A 21,604-nucleotide genomic window follows, 5' to 3' on the forward strand; every position below is an offset into this window, starting at 1 on the left:
CCGACCAGCCAACCCACCCAGTCACCCGCCCACCCTGAGTGTAATGCAACCGGACCACCAGAAAGTGGGTCAGGACAGAGGAAGTTCTGAAGGGCTGGTGCGGCAAAAGTTGTGTGCGTCCCACGGGATCCTCTTTGTCCATTCCTCTATTCGAGAGAGAGAGAGAGAGATTTTTTTTCCCCCACTTAGACTCAAGATGATTGACTTTCTTCACCTCTTTTCTTGTTCTTTCATGAGGAGCCTCTTTCTGCCAGCAGAATCTTTCAGATCCCCTCTGACAATGTGCATTCATATTTTATCCGTCCGAACCGATACACCGCCTCTCTCTTAACTCTAGACCACAGATGATTCTGCTTACATTTCCCCCAGTAAAACCACTTCTATATGATGTCATACAGCCTTGTAAACCTGCCAACATGCATATAATTCCTTCTGTAGGCGAGGTACATGCGTCTTGTTTAATGATATCTACCAATGAATTGCTCAAAGCTGCCTCAGCATACAAGCAGAAAGGGCTTCCGAGTAACACGGTCGATTGCATTACGACCGGTCTGTGTGTTGGTGTTTTTTTTTTGACATAAATGCGTTTATTTTGATCACAAGGAATTAAAAAAACTGGAATCGGGGAAGCAGTTTTCCCCCGCTCAGCAGAAACGGGTTTGTCTGGATTCAAGGGCCACTGGCCTCCCATGGGACTCAATCAAATTTGATTGTTTACAGGCTAGGGTACCTAGTCATTGCCACACCCAGTACAGTCTAAGGTAGAATGACTCGCCACAATAAAGGTGTAATTATTTTCTGTCGGCAACAAACCAAGGAATCCCAATCATGCTTGCTTCTCAGCTCCATCTAAACGAGTCGCACTCATTTCCTCTTGTGAAAAAAAAAAAAAGCGAAATGTATTACACAGCGTGTAACTCACTCCTCTAATCCCTCTCTTTCCCATTCTTCTCCTTCCCTTCTCTCTGTGTGTCCACAGGCTCTGCAGTCTCACTCTGAAGAAGCTGATTGTGCTCAAAGAACTGGATAAAGAGCTCAACTCGCTGTCTATAGCTGTCAAAATACAGGTGGGTTTTCAATCTGTCCGTCTCTGCCGTGGTGGGAAGGCGGCCTTGCAGGCCGCTACGCCGACGCACATCCGTCAGTCTGTGTATCGTTCTCCGCTATGCGTTGCCGAGGTTAAGTAAGCGTCCTAGCACGAATCACAAAGCCCATGACTGTGATAACGAGGGCCGCTAATCCCTCAAATTGTTTAAAGCCGCGTCTTATCGGTAGCCAAGCGCCACTGAGTCACGTCCCCTCAGGTGCTTATGAAATAAGTAGCACAAGCATTACCACACTAACCAGGTGCGGTAACTTCATAAGTCACCCAGGGTTTCTCTGTCCTCCAATAGAATCGTTGTGTGGCCACCGCCATGCCCAATCTTTTCTTTGTTGTCTCCTGTGTGTTGCTCAACTATTTTATCACTGGGGCGTGTACCCTTACACCTTCCCTTTCTTCGCTTCACATGAAACGATTATCACTCTCTCACTCTATAACTCTGTCTCTCTCTCTCACTATGGCTCTCTCGCTCTCTCTATGACTCTCTTGCGCGTTCTAGCTCTCTCTCTCTCGCGCTCTTTTGTCACCTTGGGGACATCGCGGCTTATGTTATGCACAGTCAAGCGTCCTGGGCTTTATTGAGTCATCGCCGGGCACCAACCGTGGTTATAACGATGCCGGTTCACTGCCTCGGATGTGGTTTTGCATTAGCGGCGATCTCATAGGTACTGGGCTGCACCGCATGCAACAAAAGCTTACATGCAAACACGCGCAGCCCCGAGGCGTTCATGTGGAAATAAGGGCTAATCGTTGTTAGTTTCTGATGATCAGAAAGGACCTGGCCCAATGGTATCAAACCACAGGCACTTCAAAGAGGACCTGTGGCAAGTCAATATGTCAATATATATTGAATCTTGGTACGAGTGAAGTGGCTTGCAATTATAAAACCCAATTGACTGGACTACAATACAATGGCCTTGGCAAGGGGTAGCCGGAAGGTGGGAAAGTCTGCTTTCAGTCGAAGAATCAACATTCCCTCTCCATTTCCCAGCATCAATTGGAAGCAGTGCCGCCATATCGAGCACCACCTGCGCCAGTTGTGACAATGACAGCCAGGGAGTGCTCCAGGATGTGACAGTGAGGTCATGACACCGTGCCACCACACTGCTTCTTTACCCCGGTGTAGAGCTAAGAAACGCCAGGCTAAGCCAGCTTTGTCTTTAGATTTTGTCTTGTGGTTATGAAAACAGAAACTACCAAGGACGAGAGGTCATCTGCTACTTCCCAATGACCTATATTCTTGTCTTGGTGTAACGCAAAGGGGATAATTGGAGTTTAAACACGGCCCCGCATTCAGAATGAGTTAATTTCATGCTGTATTATCAGAGGGACAAGGCTCTGTTATAAGTAGCGGTTGTATTTAATGTCACAGCTTGATTAAGCGTTGGGGTATGTCACATGGGCCTTTCTCACACATGGGCTTATCAGTCACGGAAAAAAACAAGTTCTCAGTGAATTACAAGGGATGACAGCGTAACGTGAAGGATTATTCCTGCCCTGCAAAGCCAATTCCCCCGTCTTCTGAAGACTACATCTGCTCGGATCGACTGCACTTTCACCACGCCATCACACGTGGGACCACTCCAACTGGATTGGTGTAAACAGACTGCATTTATACAGTGCTTTTCTAACCAGTGGCCACTCAAAGTGCTGTACAATATTGCCCAACATTCACCGATTCATGCACACATTCACACACCGACGGCGGTGTCAGCTAAGCAAGGCGACAGGCTACCAGCTCGCCGGGAGCTGATAGGGTGAGGTGCCTTCTGCTCAGGGACACCTCAACAAGGGAAAAACGCCCTCTCCCTAATTCAATGTTATGCAACATCAATGTGTAAAGTAAACCATAAACGTCCCGAATTTGTCGCGGAAACGTTCCAACCAGAAGCCTGGCATGTCCACATCCTGCTGTGTAATTCAATCATTTTCCTTTCCTCCTTCATTCACTAATAAGTCAGAGTCGCTCTGTGGAAAGTTATCTCCTCCAGCCCGGCACGGCCATTGGGCCAGCGTTAAACCAGTCAGCCGAGTTCGGGTTCATCCCTGCAGCCACAAGCTGCAAGGTCTCGAAGGCGGGAGATCTCTTCATTTTGCCCGAGCTCACCCTGAGGTTGAGCCATCACACTCCATCCATGCTCCTGGCGTGGGGAACTAGAGCATCAAATCTGCTATCGAGAAGTTGGAGGAGAGGGCTGGGAGATGGAGACGGGGAGAGCGAGAGAGAGGGAGGGAGAGGGAGAGGAAGAGGGGGGAGGGGGGGGTTCATGAAGAGCCCTCATTACTGCATGTCATCACTTCGCCTTCCAGCATACACTGGCTGTCCCCCATCTTCCCCTCAAGCCCCCTCATATACTTTAACGCACGCTCGTGTGCGCCCAATTCCAACTCTCTGTCTCTCATCCCTCTCCCTTCTCTCCCCTACATGAAGCCCATTAGATTAGGTGGCCTTCATGCCCCGTCACTTCCAGGGATCGTAACAAACTCACCTTTTGGAAAACGCCGCGACCCTGAGCCAGTGAAGTGCGCAGGGAGAGCGGTTGATGATGAGAGAGCAGCTGATTGGCTTCCTCTCATTGGTTGCTATGGAGACCGTGGCCCCTCTCCATCGGCTCCCTTCCCAGACCTCCTAACCTCAGCCCATGCCTGAGTTAAACATTGTACGTTAACACAAGGCGAGCAGTGACTTGGCAATATGCACGCTGCGTGAAGCCCTGGAGGGCGTCTGAACTTCCTAAAGGAGAAAGAAATCTTGAATCAGGCAACAGGCGAGGTTAAAAACAGCTTCCCTTTACTACTCCTTACACAGGAAGCGCTCGGCGGCTTAGCTTGTGGGTGTGCATTAGTCTAGAGCCGACGCGCTATCATGGCCTTCACAGTAATGTATATAATGACTCTGCTGGTAGAGCTCCTGACTCTAATGGCGTTTCGCGTTTTCAAGAGGAGATAAGTGTGTCTGTGGACTGTGGGCATCCTATGTATACCACTAATCTGGTGAGTTATAGTGCACGGCCTGGGCTGGAGACCGTGGGGGGTCTGGGAGCTCGGACGGGCTGCCACATCCCCTTGCTTGCCCCCCCCCCCCCCCCCCCCCCCGATGGACACATGAGTGGAGAGGCTTGTAGCGATGAGAGAAAAAACGAGAGTGAGGAGGAAGCAGAGAGAGAGAGGGAGAGAGGGAGGGGGCGGAGGAGGAGAAGTGCAGACCATTCAGGACAAGCCTTTTCGCCTGCCAACACACCACAGTATTGTTGCTGGATGTCGGGCTGTTGGAGAGGGCTTGGCTCAGGGCCCTGGATTCATTTGACCGGACAACACAAAATGGTTTCGTCCTCGTAAATCTTTTTTCTTTTCTGGCTTCATCTGTTCACATGACAACAGGATGGAGGATTAAACGTTGTGGGGAAGTATTTGTAGGTTTGTAATGGAGTACAAATCAAACAGTATTCCATGCAAATGAGTTGCTTGGTTTTGGTGCGATCCCATTAATATGATGGTGTGTTTCGCAGTGATAAGCTAATATCATTTTAATTACATTTTAATTAAGTACCGTCTTGGTGCTTGAGTATTCTCCCGTCTGGTTTTATCCCAGATGTCTGAAGACTACCTGTGGCTCCTAGACCAGATGTCCAACCACCACCTGCTCCTCCATGCATCTCAGATGTATCTCGCTTCACTGTGAATCACTTTGGGTAATGGCATTCGGTTTTCAATGTACATTTCTCATGAAAACCGTGGTCATACCAGTCATACCGCAGACATCTGCCCGACGCATTGTACTAATTGTACTTTACTTTAATTCCAAAGAAGGAGGCTGACATTGTGTCTGCTTTCATCCGGTAGAATGAGTAACTGTTCCGCACTATGACGCCTTGCGTTTGATCTGCTCCGCCTAGCTGTCTCTCAGCCCCGCTCGATTGATCTGTGGAAGACGGATCACTGAAGTATGTGCGAGCCATTCGCCAGCTCCATGGATCTGGGAGCCCTCCTCCAGATCCTCCCCTCAGTGTCTCATTAGCCGAGCTGACGACAGCCTGCCATTGTCTGAGACATGTGCCAATATCACCGTCTCCTACGCCGTCAGCAGTTCACTCAGAACCCTTCCCCTCTTTCACTTGTCTTGGTATCCACGACTTGTGTTGGTGTGGTCGGTTCAGGAGTGTAAAGGAAGCTAATTTATTTAATTTATTATTAACCAATCCCATCCAAATGGCAGACTACGGTCCCGGGCACACGGATGCATTCTGGATAGGTCAATTCTTGGACATATGGTGATGTGATGTTGTTCCAAGTTAGTACGGCGCATGGGCAACCTCCTTGTTTGCTACCGTGATTAAGATGTGATTGTTCCTCGATTCATATTGGATATCCATCACGGCCGTGCATGTATTTGCGTTACACTCTGCATCAGGGAGCATATTGTAGCGGGATCTTGGCATGCAGAGATAGAAGCGGAAATCACATGGCTCTCTCCTTCTAGACTTCCACATGCAACCTTTTCCCTCCATAAGTAATGTGCTTGGAACAGCGTCGAGGCTGTAGGACGTCTCAGGGGGGGGGCATGCAGCAGATGGGAGTCATGATGATGGAAATGGTTGCCTGTTGCACGGGTCTACGAGGGGCCCGCCGTCCTCAGCGGCGGTGTCGCTTTAGATCACGGTGCAATCTACCACAGCCGACCGGGCCCCTCTGTTGTTCTCCAAAGCCCCACATCCCACCGGTTCTCATGTAACCACCAGTAAAGCGCGTCTCAGCCTGTTCACTTGATATCCGCCAGATGATTCAGCAGCTTTCAGTGCCGCCGCCAGTCAAGCCAATGTCATTAGGATCTTATATCGTCTCCGATTGATCACACTATTAAGGGCTCAGTTTACATGCTCAGGCCCGACATAGGATATCCTGTCTCTCGCATGGCACCCTCCGAATCCCATTTTGTCACCTGCAGCCGAGAAAGACACTGTGATGCTAGTTTTTACACCGACATGGATGTTTGCACACGATAGGATGTTCTGCCAAGTCCCGCACGAGGAATGCCAGCTTATGTCCGTCAGACCCTGACTTTTGCAAGGTGGGGGACGAGCGAGTTCATGATCAGTTCATGAGTTCAGCTGGAACACATGTCTTTGATAAGGGAGTTGTATAATGAGGTATTTTTCAGCAACTGTTCTCCACGCAATAAAGAAATGTAGGATAAGGCTGCCGATCTTCTCAGGAGAAATTGTTGTGGACAGTATGCTTTTAATTTAAAAGAAAGTGAGAAGTAGAAAGAATTATATTACGAAAACCCCCAAGGTGTTTTGTCTTTGGGTTTTGTGGCGCGAGGGGGGGAGGATATGCACAGGTGTTCACAGGTTCTCTCTCTTCTCTCTTCCAGGGCTCCAAGCGGCTCCTGAGGTCAAACGAGTATGTCCTCCCTCCCAACGGGCTGATGGAGACTGACTTGGAGCTCACCTTCTCACTACAGGTGAACACACTCAGGCAATCACGCTTCAGTCCCGCAATTTCCTTCGACTTTTTCGTTTTATTTTGATATGGCAATATGAACACTTTCTACAAGGACTGCTACTCGTGTTAAAGGTTTGTTTTTAAGTGTTACAATGGGCAAGAATGTTCAAGATGTTTGATTCTCTATTCTGAATCAAAACGAAACACTGTTTCGCCAGAGAAACTGCTCACAAATTCAGTGCAACTGCAATTGAATGGCTGCCCTTTCTTCTGTGTTAAATATCATTTTTGGAGCCTTTTATTTTTGGTGTCCTTGTTTTGTTGGCGAACCCCATAGTTATTCTATCATTCTTTATTACAGGCCAAACGACCCTGATGAGTTTGAATAAGCCAAGAATGTCGCGTGTCTGCCCCACTCTGTTAACCTGTGTGTGTTACCCCTTTAATCCCCAGTACCCCCACTTCCTGAAGAGGGACGCCAACAGACTGCAGATCATGCTGCAGAGGAGAAAGCGCTACAAAAACCGAACCATCCTGGGCTACAAGACGCTGGCCGTGGGAGTCATCAACATGGCGGAGGTACCTCCACCGGGAACACTCTCGTTACCATCACATCACACCACCTACTCTCCACCTCCAGTGCTCCTGAGAGATCCACTCTGCGCGCCGCTTCTATCCGATGGCATGCCTGCTTGCTGCCGTTCCCCTGGGGGGGGGACACGGGCACTTGCATTTCATGTACGGCGCCCCGCTTTCCAAAGAGCGAGAGCGAAACGCCCCTCCTGTGTGTGGCTTGTTACTTTTTTTTTTAGATGAGTCATGCCTAATCATCACACATGCTGTTGGGGAGATTGTCAGCCATCTGCCCCCCCCCCCCCCCCCCCCCCAACCCCGGCTTTCATGCGCACTTATCTGAAACAACAGTGTTTTGGTCGGGCATTGTGCGCGGGCGGTTGACCGAGGGCCGCTGCTGCACCCCTGTGTCAACACGGCGGCCTTTTGCGCCAACACGCCTTGTTCGGAACGCGTGTCACGGGATCGCTTGAAACGGAACGACTGCAGATGCTACGTGTGCATCTGCACAGACACTGGCCTCGTCTCACAGTGAGGGCTGGCCCTCACTGTGAGACGAGGGGCCCTGGCTGGGTGACGACTGGGCCTTCAGTGATAAAACATGTGCAACAGCCAGTCACATATTTTCTTTGGAAAACGTCCGGACAGGATTTTTTCATAAATCTCTCTCATCCCATAAAACGAAAATGAACAAAAAACAACAGCAACATGTAACCCACCGCAAACATCATGTGTTGTCTTAGTCCTCACCGGCTATAAGTTTGACTTCTTCCCTATAGAGGGGAGCTAGCCTCATGCACACACACACACACACACTGGATGCCTTTCAATGCATCCAGTGAGGGTTATTATGCTGTCATTGGCTCTGGGTTGTACATTCTCATTCTGAGCCTTTCAGAGCATTATGTGGTGAAGAAGTCCCCCACCCCCCCCACACTCTACCCAGTGCTTCAGCAAAAATTGCTCCTGCTATGCTGAGAGCAGCTAATGAAATAACCTATTAAAACAGCCCCCCTCTGGAGAGAGCTAAAAACCCAAAGCATTTCTCCCCATCCCAACTCAAGTATTTATACAAGCTGCATTACTCTTGTTTGGACTCGGTTTGTGTTTCAATAGCCAATTAGCTCTAAACGATGGCGAAGGCGTTTGAAAAGGACGTGCGATTATAAACACGCATGCGTGTTGAGAACGTCAGGGTGCTGGGATAAAGGTCAGCCCGGTCTCTCTGTCTGCTCCCCGTCCCCCCTCCCGCTCCCTCTACGTCGGCCCGACGGTTATGGGAGCTCATTTACGTGCAGCTCTGCCTCGCTCAGCAGAATATATCGAATTCTGATTCTGCAAGTGACACGGGAACACCTTCCCCTGCAGAGAGGTAATTTGTTTATATCGATGCCGCAGGCGACGCCTCTATGGCAATTTCCTTTTCCCATGGTGCCCTGCGAACGTACAATTGCGTTTTGTGGTATTATTGGATGGGAACCGACATGAGAGATGAGGGGGTCGTTCTGTCAATGCGAGTAGGAGTGAGATCCTCTGAAAACGGCGCCATATAGGTGGTAGCCTTTTGTAAAGCATGGAATTATCTGCCCTCTCATTCGCTCCGGGGTTCAACGGCGTGGAAAATGTCCATAACAGTATAATTAGGAGCTGCATGAATTAGGCGTTTACCGAGATAATTTGAGAAAAATGGGCAGTTATGACGGTAATGGTCGTGATTTCTCTACATGGCGGTTATAATACGGCTGTTCATGCAGCCCTGATTGAGGCAACGCCAACAACACTAGAACAGAACATCCTACCTAATACCAGACTAATGAACACAAACGACGGTGATTACACCGAAAAGACGACGATTTCATGGCCAGCGTCTGATTCGCGTGTGGAACTTAAATCGGCTCGATTCCGATGCAGAGAAGCCAGCCCTCCCCCCTGCGGCTCACACTCACACACTGCGTTTTCTCCTCGCAGGTGATGCAACATCCCACCGACGGGGGACAGATCCTGGGTCTCCATAGCAACGTGAAGGAGGCGCCGCTGCGCGTGGCGGAGATCAGCGTGTACTCTCTGTCTAGCCAGCCCATCGACCACGAGGACGGCAGCGGCCAGGCCGGACGCAAGACCAAGGCCTCAGGTGGGTCCCCCCCCCCGTCCACCCCGATTTCTGGAGCCCATCGATCGCCCGATACCTACTTTGACCCTGGCATGACACCCCACCACAGACTGAAATCTCAGGAGGCAGCCCTCCCCCGTACGCCCCCCCCCCCCCCCCCCATCTCCTCCCTTGTACATGATATGCTCATCTAATTCAGGGCCCATGTGACAGCCAGGGAGATGTTATGCTCTCTGCAGCCACGGCTGTAATGTTGTTTTGAGAGCCCAACAGATGCGCCAGGCTATTGGCTTTCATGTGCTATCGTTCTGGAATTCTCTGAAGTGGGGCTTTGAGTGAGGGCGGGGGTGGGCGGGGGCCGGGCTGCTAGGCCTCCACATCCGGCAGAGCCTGGGGCTCCCCACTTCACGCCCCCTGTCCCTCCCCCACGCAGGGCCCCGTACCGTCACGTTGTCCTGGCCTGTTCTGGTTGTTATTAAGGGGGGCAGCCCAAACACAGCGGATGAGCTCATGCAGCAAGTATTACAAGGAGGGGAACTCTGAGAGGAGAAGGGGGAAGGTTCCCCCTCCTGCCCTCGACTCTGATCCCTCATAATGGCCAGATCAGAGCTGGAACAAAGAGGTGAATCCCACACAACTTGGGAGCGGCGATCTGTGGTGAGATGTTCCCACTGTTTAAGAGGACGCCCGTTGCGAAGCAGTTTCTCAGTGGGTCCTGGTTTGTGTTTCAGGGTTCACCGTGCACCAAGTTTGACACGCGCGTCGACCTGAAATCCCTCAAGCTTTATAACCTTTTGAAAGGGCTTCTTGTCAGAGAAGCCAAATATCACATTTTGACAAATATACGGACAAATGTGCTCCTTCGGCATGAAATATATTTACGAATAGCACATTTATTTGCCGTACCTGTACAAATGTCTGAAAGGCCATTCAGAGCTGAATTTATTTCCCTTTCTCTGTTCACGGTCAACAGTTTAACCTGCTCCTGGATTCTTGGTTAACGGTTATAAAAATTGATAACCTCATCATCAATATGAGGGCCATCTTTCAGAACCAACTCAGACGTGCTCTGATGTGTGTTCTAAAACTGTGTTCTGGTGCGTGTGTGTGTGTGTGTGTGTGTGTGTGTGTGTGGTTTCTGGGACGGCCTCTCTCAGACCGCTCCCCAGACATGGATAACTACTCGGAGGAGGACGATGACAGCTACTCCTCAGGGCAGGAAGCCAGCGACGATGCCGCTCATGGCCAGGTCAGTCTCGTACAGCACATCCTAACAGGATTAACCCCCCCCCCCACCCACTGAATCATACAAATAGACCTGCAGACAAGGGAGTGCAAGACAGCAGAGGGCCTGATACCTTCCCCGTCCCGCTGATATGGCTGCTGAGAATCTTATCGGTTAATGGCTCAAATTTATATCAACACACTTTTTTTTTTTTCCTGAGTTTAGAAAGAGAACGAAACGTGCCGACTGGCTCAGGCAGACAAATAATGTCAAGCATCATTGAGAGGCGCTTTTGTGTGTGGAGCAGAGAGGACATTTTTGGTACACTCCACCCAACACAGAACCGTCTCCAAATTCCAAAATTCTTGCAGCTGTGTTCAAGGCCCGTTGAAGAGACTTCCCCCCCCCCCCCCTGTTTTCAAAGTAAAGGTGTGAAGCGGTGTTTGCCGGTACACTAGCCGTCGGCAGGCGGCTGGTTTCTGTGGAAACGCGGACGTGAGCTATAACTATGTCCCTGTTATCAGGATCTCTACGATGAGGACGACGAGGTCAGGAAGCCCAAGAAGGCGAGGAGGAAGATGATCCGGACCACCTCCATGACGCGGGTAGGCCCCTCCCCTCCCCCCCTCCCCTCCCCTCCCCTCCCCCCCATCCCCCACCCCCACCGTCCTCCTGCTCTCAGCCGACTGTCAATCATTGACCAGGAAAGCCCCCCGGGGAATTGTTTTGCGCTGCACATGCTTTTAAGGGACAGCGGGCGTGTTTATGCGTTCCATTAGTTTGAGCCATTAGGGCATGTGGCGGCCGCCCATGTAAGACCGCACTCGTGTTCACCCGAGCGATTATAATAATGTGTCCTTACTCGGGAATGAGTCACCCACAATGGGGATTATATAAGTTTAAAGTGCCCGTTGATGGAGCGAGGCTATAAAACAGTGTTCTTATTCTGCTACTGTGTGTCCGTGTATCTTTCTTTTTATTTTTTTTCTACAGCAACCCAACTTCAAGCAGAAGTTTGTGGCCCTACTGAAGAGGTTCAAGGTGACCGACGAGGTAAGGAAACAAACAAAACAAAAGGGGAATCCGACTCGCATCGAGGGTCTCACGACAGGGTGGCGTGGCCGCTGTGCTGAGTGGTCCCCGTAATTGGCTCGTCTTCCGGGGCCGTCCGTCCGTCTGTCAGCAGCGGAGCATATCAGTTATTAAACTGGGGCAGGCTGGTGGAACGCATCCCTTTATTGACTCTCTAAACAGCGCGTCGCCACACTGCTTCTAGCAGCGAACCCTGACTGTAGATGTTCTGCCCTGACTGTTGCCCTGACTGTTGCCCTGACTGTTGCCCTGACTGTTGCCCTGACTGTTGCCCTGACTGTTGCCCCTGACTGTTGCCCCTGACTGTTGCCCCTGACTGCTGCCCCTGACTGCTGCCCCTGACTGCTGCCCCTGACTGCTGCCCCTGACTGCTGCCCCAGACTGTTGCTCTGACTGTTGCTCTGACTGTTGCTCTGACTGCTGCCCCTCACTGCTGCCCCTCACTGCTGCCCCTCACTGTCACTCTGACTGCTGCCCCTCACTGCTGCCCCTCACTGTCACTCTGACTGCTGCCCTGACTGCTGCCCTGACTGTTGCTCTGACTGTAGGAGCTCTGCTCTTATGGCCCTGCTCCAATCTGAAGGTGTGTGAAGCACGCCTCGCCGCTGGCGGTGATTTGCGTGCAGAGTACATTAGCGGCGTGGGGCTTCCAGTTCCAGACCACTCAGTCCGCGGGATGACCGGAAAGTGTTCGGATTGTTCCTGCCGCAGTGCCCCCCCCGCTAGTGTTTAAGGCCTGGTTCTGTTGAGACAAAGGCTCCTACTGGACGGTGTATAACGAGAGACTGTTTACGGCCTGGTTTTATAAAGATGAGGGCTCCTATAGGAAGTAGTATAATGTAAGTGCAATATAATGTAAGATAATAGAAGGACACGCATATCACGTAATGGAAAGATGTAGGTCAGTGGTGTGATTGTCTGTGCAGGAGAAAATGTCAGTCATTACCATAATATTGAATAAATGATAGCATTCGTTGAGATTTCTCGTGCAACGGTACAAGGTTTTTTTGAAGCTGTCCTAGCGGCCTAGTTTGGAAGCGGTCCCGTAGTCCAGAAGTCTGAATTACATATAGATGAGGAGATTACTGAAACGGACAGTTGGGAACGGCATTAGGGGTGAGAGGTTTAACCTCCTGTTGGCTCCACCAGCACTCAGCAACGCCAGAGCCACAGCTTGCGGGCTGAGGCTTGTGTAAACGTCCAGGTGGCCTAATCCCTTCTCTGCAGTGTGGTGGTGGTGGTGTGCGGGTCTAACATGTCCTCACAACATGGTCATCAAGAGGGAGGGAGGGAGGGGGCGGGGCGACACAGGGGGGGGGGGGGGGGAAGTGTGTGTCTATCTGATCCCGTGCTCCCTTGCCCCTGGTGTAGCATTAATCACCTGATTAGGACACTCTAGCCTCCCCTGCGTGTCATCCCTCTACGATGTACCGCCCACCTCCCCCCCGCCCCACCCGCCTCCACTATGGCCTGTACCCCTCCCCCCGTCGCCCTTTAATGGGCTGGCGTTAATTAGCTCGCCAAGGGCCAAAACAAAACAGGGATGTATTTACAGCAACAGCCCCGCTCCGGTTGTTTTTTAATTTCCTTGCAGCCTTTCTTTGGCCGCTCTGTAATCAAGCCTCTGGATCACGGCGTCAGTCGATGGTCCGGTCAATCCATCGTCCGCGGAATCGAGCCCGCGTCCCTCTTTATCGACGGCACCACTGTTGCCGTGGTGAGGCATCGACGATAGCCTCTCACTCTTTATCGTTTAGACATTTAGCGGTTTTATCTAAAGCGGCTAGCAATGCTTCATTCACACGTTCACACACCGGCGGCGGAGTCAACCATGCAAGGCGACAGCCAGCTCGTCGGGAGCAGTCGGGGTGAGGTGTCTTGCTCAGGGACACCTCGACACTCTTAAGGAGGAGCCGGGGTCGAACTAGCGACCTTCCAGTTACGAGTCAACCCCGCTCTGCCTCTTGTGCTAACCCGACACGCCTGTGTGTGCGTGCGTTGCGCTGCAGGTCCTGGACTCGGACCCGGTGGACCAGACCCAGGAGGTGGAGGAGGACCTGGACCTGCTCTACGACAGCCTGGAGGTGTACAACCAGAGCGACAGCGGGCCAGAGATGGAGGACAACGAGAGTGTGCTCAGCACCCCCAAGCCCAAGCTTAAGTACGTGTGCATGGCGCTCTGCATCAGAGCTGGTAGTGCCTGGCAAAATGGGTTTTCAGTTCAATCAATTGACTGTCAGGCATTGATAAATAATATGATAAATAGAAGCGGGCTAGTGTGTCTTGGAGGAGCGATGTATCAATAATGTTGTTTATCATCCATGAAATATTCATTATATTATCGTTTTCTTTTAATTAGAAATGTCAGGGTTACATTTGTGATACGTTTCCTCTGTTGCGTTGGAGAAACCATCCATCCATAAAAATGCCTTTTTCGAACTTCACAAGGCGCCAGCCCAGAATACAGGTGTGAGGACGTTGAGTCCATGCATGGCAACACTCATCACAATCTTCCCCGAGGCTCCCCCTCGCATGCCGACATCGCCATGGAAACCGCGGCTCTGCGTCCTGCAGATGGACGCACACGTTTGCGTACTGCGATCACGCATCGACGTGGATGCGTCCAGCCTGCCGCTAAACCCTTCCCCTTTGTGCTTACAGGCCGTTCTTCGAGGGCATGTCCCACTCCAGCTCCCAGACGGAGATCGGGAGCCTGCACAGTCAGAAGAGCCAACACAGGGAGCTGTCCTTTCCCGTAAGTCGATGAGCCCCCCCTGCGTCACACACGACACACCCACCACCTCCCCGTCCCCCGGGCTGGTGCTACATCACAGCCGCTCCAGCGCAAAGCGCCGGCGCTGTCATCTCCCCGGGCCGCTGTGGTTATATCTGTCACGTCTTTGCTTTTTTTTTTGGTACAGTTTTCCCTTTTCTTTTTCTTGCCACTTGTGTGTTTCTCGGCGTTCAATCATCCAAGAGCACCCACTGGTCGAGGTGCCCGCCGTCGACCCTCCACCCGTGTGTAAATAGAGGCTCAGGGATTCCCCTAGGGGCAGCCACGCCCCTGGGCCAGGCAACGTCAGCACTAGAGCAATGGTGTCCCCAGACAACAAACATCTCCCCATCCTCCTCCCACTAGGCAGCTCTGGACGGGGGGGGAAGGAAGGACGTGCTGTATGACCCCCGCCCCCACCTCGTGTATTTATAGGGCTTGACACCAGATGACCCCCAACTCGCGCGCGCGCGCACACACACACACACACACACACACACACACACACACACACACACACACACACACACACACACGACACAGACACAGACACAGACACACGACACACGACACACACACACACATTCCAAGGCTTGCCAGGAAGAGGGGATGGAGTGATCTCTGAAATTCTCCTGCTGATTTACGTCGTATTGGAAGGGAAGAGCACAGGGGGAAATGGGGGGTTGGGGGGGGGGGGGGGGTTAAGAGTGTGTGGGGGAGGAGAAGACGTCGCAGAGTCTGAAGGCCAAACACGGAGAGCTGTTTATAAATATCTAGGAATCCGATGGAGCCTGTAGCGCGGCAGCCCGGTGCATCACAGGCCGTTGCGACGGCCCTCCGTCGTCGGGCCATAAACGTCAGGCAATTTGATTCTTTATGTGCACTTAAGAGCAGATGAAGAACGACGCTGCACTCTGCATTTCAATAAATTCACCCCGCAAAACAGGACCGATACAAGCAGCCCTAAAACGTTTAATTTCCACAGCCACAAGGTTAGGCAGTGTATCACAACAACATGGCGATCTTCTGCTTCTCTTCCTTCTCCTTGCACTACCTCTTAGTTATCTTCTTCTCCTCCCCTTCTCCTTCTCTTTCTATTCTTTCTTTCTTTCTCTTTCTTCTCCTTCCCCTTCTCATCTTTCTCCTTCCCTTTCTTTCTCCTCTTTCTATTTCTCTTTCTTTTTCTTCATTCCACTTCTTCTTTCTCTTTCTTCATTCCACTTCTTTCTCTTTCTCCTACTCCCTCCTCTTCTTCGGCTCCTGCTTGTCTCGTTCCATCTGAAGAAGACATGCAGTGATCCATTATACGGTAGACAACAGGGTCAGTTTTGCTGAGAATTGTGCTTCTCAGGCAAACATGCCGACCGCACAAAACCTTGGGCCGATGGGTTGCACTTTCTATCCAATGAGTCACACACACATACACACACATGCACCTCATTGGTCAGAGCAAACACTGTGAGAACTCTAAAATACCCTGTTCGTACCATCAAGGCCCTTATTTATATTCACCTCCCCTTATTATTGTCCCGGCCTGCAAACCTACACCACAGCAACGACGGGACAGGGTCGACTGCCATCCACCGGCTGTAGTAAAACGAAACGAATGCCGTTCTAGCGGCGCTCTCTAGCATGGCCACCTGTCTTGTTTGGAAGCGGTGTGAAATGGTGCTGTCAGAGCAGGACAGCAGGCTTATCAGGCACCCTGCAGGGAGATATTTATACCTGCCAGCTCCACTTGTGTCAGCGCGCCGCGGCCACACGCAGCCTCTCCGGCAAGATGAGGTCCGACGTGCCGCCACCCGATTGGTCCCTTCCGAGCTCTCGGAGCAGATGGAGCCAGACGGCCTGTCCCCTCCGGAGTGGCCAAACGTGGCGTTTTGTTTATTTCATTTTAATTTAACGTAGCGTTCTTGGCCCCCCTCACCCCCCCCCCCCCCCCCCCAGGCTGGCCTTACAGCAGAGAGTCTCATGTGCTCTCTGTGAGTCTCATGTGTTGGGTTTGTTTGTGTTTGGGTGACAGAGCGGAGAGTTCCTGACCGTGGACAGATGTAAAGTCACACCGGGCACCCGCTACCAGGACGACGTCATCCCTGACCCCGTCATCGGGGTACGTGTGTGTGTCTGTGTGTCTGTGTGGGTGTGTCTTTGTGTGTGTCTTTCTGTGTGTATTTCCAGCGGCTGGGCATCTCTGTCCACTCCTGCCGTCTGTGTTTGCTGTATTTTTGTTTGATTTTCGCTGGCCTCACTACTTCCAGTTCCCCCCCCCCTGCCCCCCAGACCCCCAGCCTGCTGCTGGTGTCCTGCCTCACCTCGCTGTGTCTCAGCACTTTACGGCTCCCAGCGGTGGAAACACAACCAGAAGAGAAGGATCAGTCGGAATTCGCAGAGGCAGGCACAATCAAAGAGCACCGTCATCCATTATGGATCCACAGAGCCAGGTCCCTAAAGGACCCAGGAGAGGGGGGAGAGAGAGAGAGGGAGAGAGGGTAGGGAAAGAAAGAGAGGATAAAGAGGGTATGGAAAGAAAGAGAGAGACAGAGGCAAGGGTAAGAAAGAGAGGATAAAGAGGGTATGGAAAGAAAGAGAGAGACAGAGGCGAGGGTAAGAGTAGAGAGGGGAGGGAAAGAGAGAGAGGGTGGAAGGATGGATAGAGAGAGCAGATAAAAAGTAAACTGAGAAAGAGCAGGGAGGGACAGAGTACAGAGAGGAAAGAACGAGTTGAGAGAGAGAGAGAGGGGAAGGAGTGAGCACACTGCTGCTGTTTGTTTGTGTCTCAGAATACGCAGTGTGATCCCCCCCCAAACATGCCCTGACCTGCCTGCAGTATGGCGGGCGCTGCCTTGGCCCGCTAACCCAGTTCGGAGTGGCTCTGTGATGGATCTCTTTTTCCACTCGTCCTGCAGCCCGCTGCGCGGCCGTGACCTTCCCCCACCCTTGCCCCCCCACGTTCCTTGTGCATCATTATCCCCAGCCACAACAGCTGTGCGGACCCCTCCCTACACACACGCACACACAGAGTTTAACCACACGCTCACACACACACACACACACACACACACACACGCACGTTCAAACACACACACACACGTACACACACATACATACGTACACACACACTAAAATGCGCACACACACACTAAAACGCACATGCTCCAGCCCAACACTGCCCTCCCCCACCCCGAATGGCCTTGGCGCTGCTGCTGTCGCATGCCAACTCAACAACAACATAGAGCACCACATTGTGTTGTACTGTATTAGCTGTGTCGTCCTCACTCTCTCTGGTGTGTGTGTGTGTGTGTGTGTGTGTGTGTGTGTGTGTGTGTGTGTGTGTGTGTGTGTGTGTGTGTGTGTGTGTGTGTGTGTGTGTGTGTGTGTGTGTGTGTGTGTGTGTGTGTGTGTGTGTGTGTGTTGGCGCAGGAGATGGAGGCTGACGACAGCGGGCTGGGCCAGGGCCCGACCCAGGGGGAGGTGAGCGGCAGCTGGGACGTCAGCACCGAGCGGCTGGCCAGCACCGTGGGGAAGCTCTGCAAGACGGAGTCCCAGAACCACATGTCTCCCAGGTAGCGCCATGACGCCCTCCCCTCTGGCCCCGCTGGCCGCTCCACGTGGAGGTTCAGTTATATAGAGACGAAGAGTGATGGCTGCGGAGTCCTGTTTGGTTTTTAATCCAGAGCCGAGCTGGCAGATGGATGTTGATTTAATATCGTTATTGTATTACGCATGAGCTTAACAAACTTTACAGAAGAGGATAGTCGTCTATGTATTGTTTGTTGGCAGATTCTGCTTTTGTACGTTCGCCTGACGTTGTTCGTTCCAGGGTTGCTTACTGTGGCTGTTTTTTTATTTGTTTGTTCGGACAGCTTGTCAAGATGGAGCAGAATAACTTGTATTTGCGGTAGTTCTGTGTCGTAGAACTCTGCTTCCATTATGCATCTTGCACAGAGTAAGCAAACGGCCGCGGTAGGCAATGGCTTCTACTGAACCCCCCCCCCCCCCCCTCCCTGTGTGAGTCTGGTTCCTGCGTCCTGTCTCCTGGCTCTGCTGTCCTGTCCGTCTGTCCTGTCCGTCTGTCCTGGCTCTGCTGTCCTGTCCGTCGGTCCTGACTCTGCTCTCCTGTCCGTCTGTCCTGTCTCTGTCGTCCCGCTCGGATCCGACTCTGCTGTCCTGTCTGTCTGTCCTGTCTCTATCCTGACTCTGCTGTCCTCTCCCGTCTGTCTGTCCTGTATCTGTCCTCCCGGTCGCTGGTGCTGCCGCTCAGCAAGGCGGAGAACAAGCTGCAGCGGCGTCCGCGCAGCACCTCCATGAAGGACCGGCAGAACTCCAAGGCCCAGAGCGACCGCACCAGCAGCATGGAGAGCGAGTGCTCCCCGGACTCCCGGCTCGGAGCGCAGGTACCACGCTGAGCCCCGGAACAGGCTCTTGGCCAATGCTACTCCACTGTTCGGAGTAGCGCACACACACACACACACACATACACAGGTGTGTGTCTGTGTGTGTGTGGCGTTACGGGGTTGTGTCTGTGTGTGTGTGTGTGTGTGTGTGTGTGTGTGCGTCTGTGTGTGTGTTTCTGTGTTTGTGTCATTACAGGGTTTTGTCTGTGTGTGGCGTTAAGGGGTTGTGTGTGCGTGTATGTGTGTTGTTGTCAGCAGTGTTAATTTTGTCAGCTATTTTAGAATTAGTCTTAGTCATCTTTAGACGAAAATGCTTATTCGTTTTAGTCACATTTTAGTCATTGTTTTCCTTCGTAGTTTAGTTTTTGTCGACCAAAAGTCCTTACAATTTAGTCAACTTTTAGGCATTACTTTTAGTCAAAATGTTTTCTCTTTTAAACTAATTCAATTAGGCTAACCCCTGATATATGGACTAGGGCCCGACCGATATTGATTTTTGAGTGCCGATGCCGATGCCAATTATTTTCAGAGAAAAATTACGATTACGATTTAATCGGCCGATTAAAAAAAAAAAAAAAACAACAACATATAAAACATAGTTTTTGATACCTTAAATATACTTTAAACACTTTTGACGAATATGTGAATTGAATGCAGAACCTTTGAGTGTTTTAGAATACATTTACAGTCAAAAATGAGTGTAATGTAAAATGTAAAATAAATAACTAACTCCCAATGTGCTGCGCTCGTGAGCAGTGACTAACACGTGCGTGCTGAGCAGTATGGTCTCACCGTTAGAGTCTACAGTATAACAAATTAACATGGCCTGGGACCTAAAGAAAAACAGACACAACATGCTCAAACAACGCGTCTTGTGTACATTGGTGAGGTGAGCGTGCAGCTGCCTGAGCGAGCGTGCTTTCATGTTGTACGGTAAAATTCAATCTCCTCTTTTTTACTCCAGCTAAAGTTGTTAGTTAGCAAGGCGAGTAGGAGCGCAATCTGCAGGATACTAATCGCAATAACATTTATAAAAAAAAATAAAAAATCGGTTGTAATCGGCGTCTTTTTGGCCGATGCCGATTATTTTCAAAAAGGCTATAATCGGCCGATTAAATCGGCAGGCCGATAAATCGGTCGGGCCCTAATATGGACACCTGCTAAGTAGTTCCAGTCAAATAGAGTACTAATGTGAAAATGTCACATAGTCCTGGCAACCGGATTTTCAGTTCTAAACAACCGAACGAGAGATGGCGTTTTCCATTGCTTCCATGTGTTGTTTCTTTGAAAATGAAAATCAATCAATTTCAAGAGGTGAAAATCACTACCAATCTAAACATGTCGAGCCGTTCATGTATTCCCCTGGGGTATTAAAAGGAAAAGTTTGTACGTTTTATTTTTTATTTATTTTTTCTATGAAGACAATCTATTCTTAATATTACTTACATTATTGGTAAAGCAAACTCGCAAATCAAATCGCAAAAAAAATCGTTTTTTTTCTATAAAAGGTTAGTGTGAAATAGGATTTCCCCTTATTCATTTGGTTTGTGTAGAAACGGGACGTCACACTTTAGTACTCAATTGTCTGTTCAGCCTTCAAAACGAGAGCTGGTAAATTGGGAATGCAAACAGTAATCAGAAAAAGCAGTTATATGCTATAGACCCTATAGTATCTCTGGTATAAAGTCTGGGACGAGTTTCAAAGTACACCTTTTGTTGACTTGAAAGTATAGACCGTCGCGATTCCCATTGAAACGATGATGATGATTCGTCTGCAAAATGAGAGCTGGTAAATTGTGAAAAATGCAAACTGTAATCAGACAACGTGGTTATATGCTATAGACCCTAGAGTATCTGTGATATAAAGGCTGGGACGAATTTCGAATTATAAATATGTACAATGCATAACGTTAGCTCATAGCTGAGTGGACTATACCTCCTGTTACAAAGTCGTAGCTAAGGTCCGTCTTTTTGTTCCCTCCTCCTTTACTGGAGGAGTGAACATTGTTTCCGTTGCATAAGAACCTTACGGGAGGGTAATGATTGGAAAATATCATGCATTTTGAATGTGAGTGCGTGTGTGTGTTTGTGAGTTGTCAGGGAGTGTGTGTTTGTGTGTGTCCTCAGTGTGTTTGCGTGAGTTCATGTGCGGTTGCGTGTGTGTGCGCGAGCTTGCCTGTCGTCAGGGGCGACGCGGAGCCCATGTGCAGGCCTCTGCATGTTCTCATTCCTGCTGTAATGTGGTAATCGCGCCCGCAGGTCCCCAGGAAGTCTGTGTACGACCAGCTGAACCAGATCCTCATCTCTGACGAGCGCTTACCCGAGAGCATCATCCTCATCAACACCATGGAGTGGCAAGGCCAGGTGTGTAGTCATGCGTGTGTCAGTCTGTGTGAGTCGGCATTGGTGTGGGCTTGTGTGTGGGAACGGGTACTTTTTTAATTTGTAGGGACTAGGATGTCAATTCCTCTTCCTACCTGACAGAAATATCAGCTTTTACTGCTATACGATGGGTTTAGGCACTGTAGCCTAAAGACAGGAATGCTTTGGTGATTTGATATGCGTGTGATTCATCATTACAGTATGAATCAAGGTGGCTCCACGCCCACCACCGTTTGTGTGTGTGTGTATGTGTGTGTGTGTGTGTACGTGTCTGACGTGTTCCTCTCTGTGTGTTCCTCTCTGTGTGTCCCAGTATGTAGCGGAGGTGCTGCATGGGCACGGCCAGCCAATCGTGTCCACCTGCTCTGCTGCAGACGTCCAGGCTGCCTTCAACACCATCGTCACACGCATACAGAGATTGTGAGGCCCACACACGCACACGCACGCAGGCACGCACACGCGCACACTAGGGATGTGTCGGTCGCGACCGATTCGTTACAACGAACGA

General features: G+C 50.7%; 1 protein-coding gene across 2 annotated transcripts in view; it reads left to right on the plus strand.

Annotated features, from left to right (window-relative positions):
- The window catches only part of LOC132473652 (phosphofurin acidic cluster sorting protein 2-like), a 47,529-nt gene that overhangs the window by 14,600 nt on the left and 11,325 nt on the right, over positions 1-21,604 (plus strand). For both annotated transcript variants that reach the window (XM_060073862.1, XM_060073861.1), the window contains exons 2-15: positions 980-1,067; positions 6,477-6,566; positions 7,001-7,126; positions 9,089-9,251; positions 10,388-10,479; positions 10,980-11,060; positions 11,449-11,508; positions 13,557-13,708; positions 14,209-14,302; positions 16,344-16,430; positions 17,741-17,883; positions 18,582-18,714; positions 20,974-21,078; positions 21,410-21,516. In XM_060073862.1, coding sequence (XP_059929845.1) covers positions 980-1,067; positions 6,477-6,566; positions 7,001-7,126; positions 9,089-9,251; positions 10,388-10,479; positions 10,980-11,060; positions 11,449-11,508; positions 13,557-13,708; positions 14,209-14,302; positions 16,344-16,430; positions 17,741-17,883; positions 18,582-18,714; positions 20,974-21,078; positions 21,410-21,516 — 1,521 coding nt within the window. The remainder of the gene's footprint in view (positions 1-979; positions 1,068-6,476; positions 6,567-7,000; positions 7,127-9,088; positions 9,252-10,387; positions 10,480-10,979; positions 11,061-11,448; positions 11,509-13,556; positions 13,709-14,208; positions 14,303-16,343; positions 16,431-17,740; positions 17,884-18,581; positions 18,715-20,973; positions 21,079-21,409; positions 21,517-21,604) is intronic.

The sequence above is a fragment of the Gadus macrocephalus genome, chromosome 15 (assembly GCF_031168955.1).
Source record: "Gadus macrocephalus chromosome 15, ASM3116895v1".
Classification (NCBI taxonomy): Eukaryota; Metazoa; Chordata; class Actinopteri; order Gadiformes; family Gadidae; genus Gadus; species Gadus macrocephalus.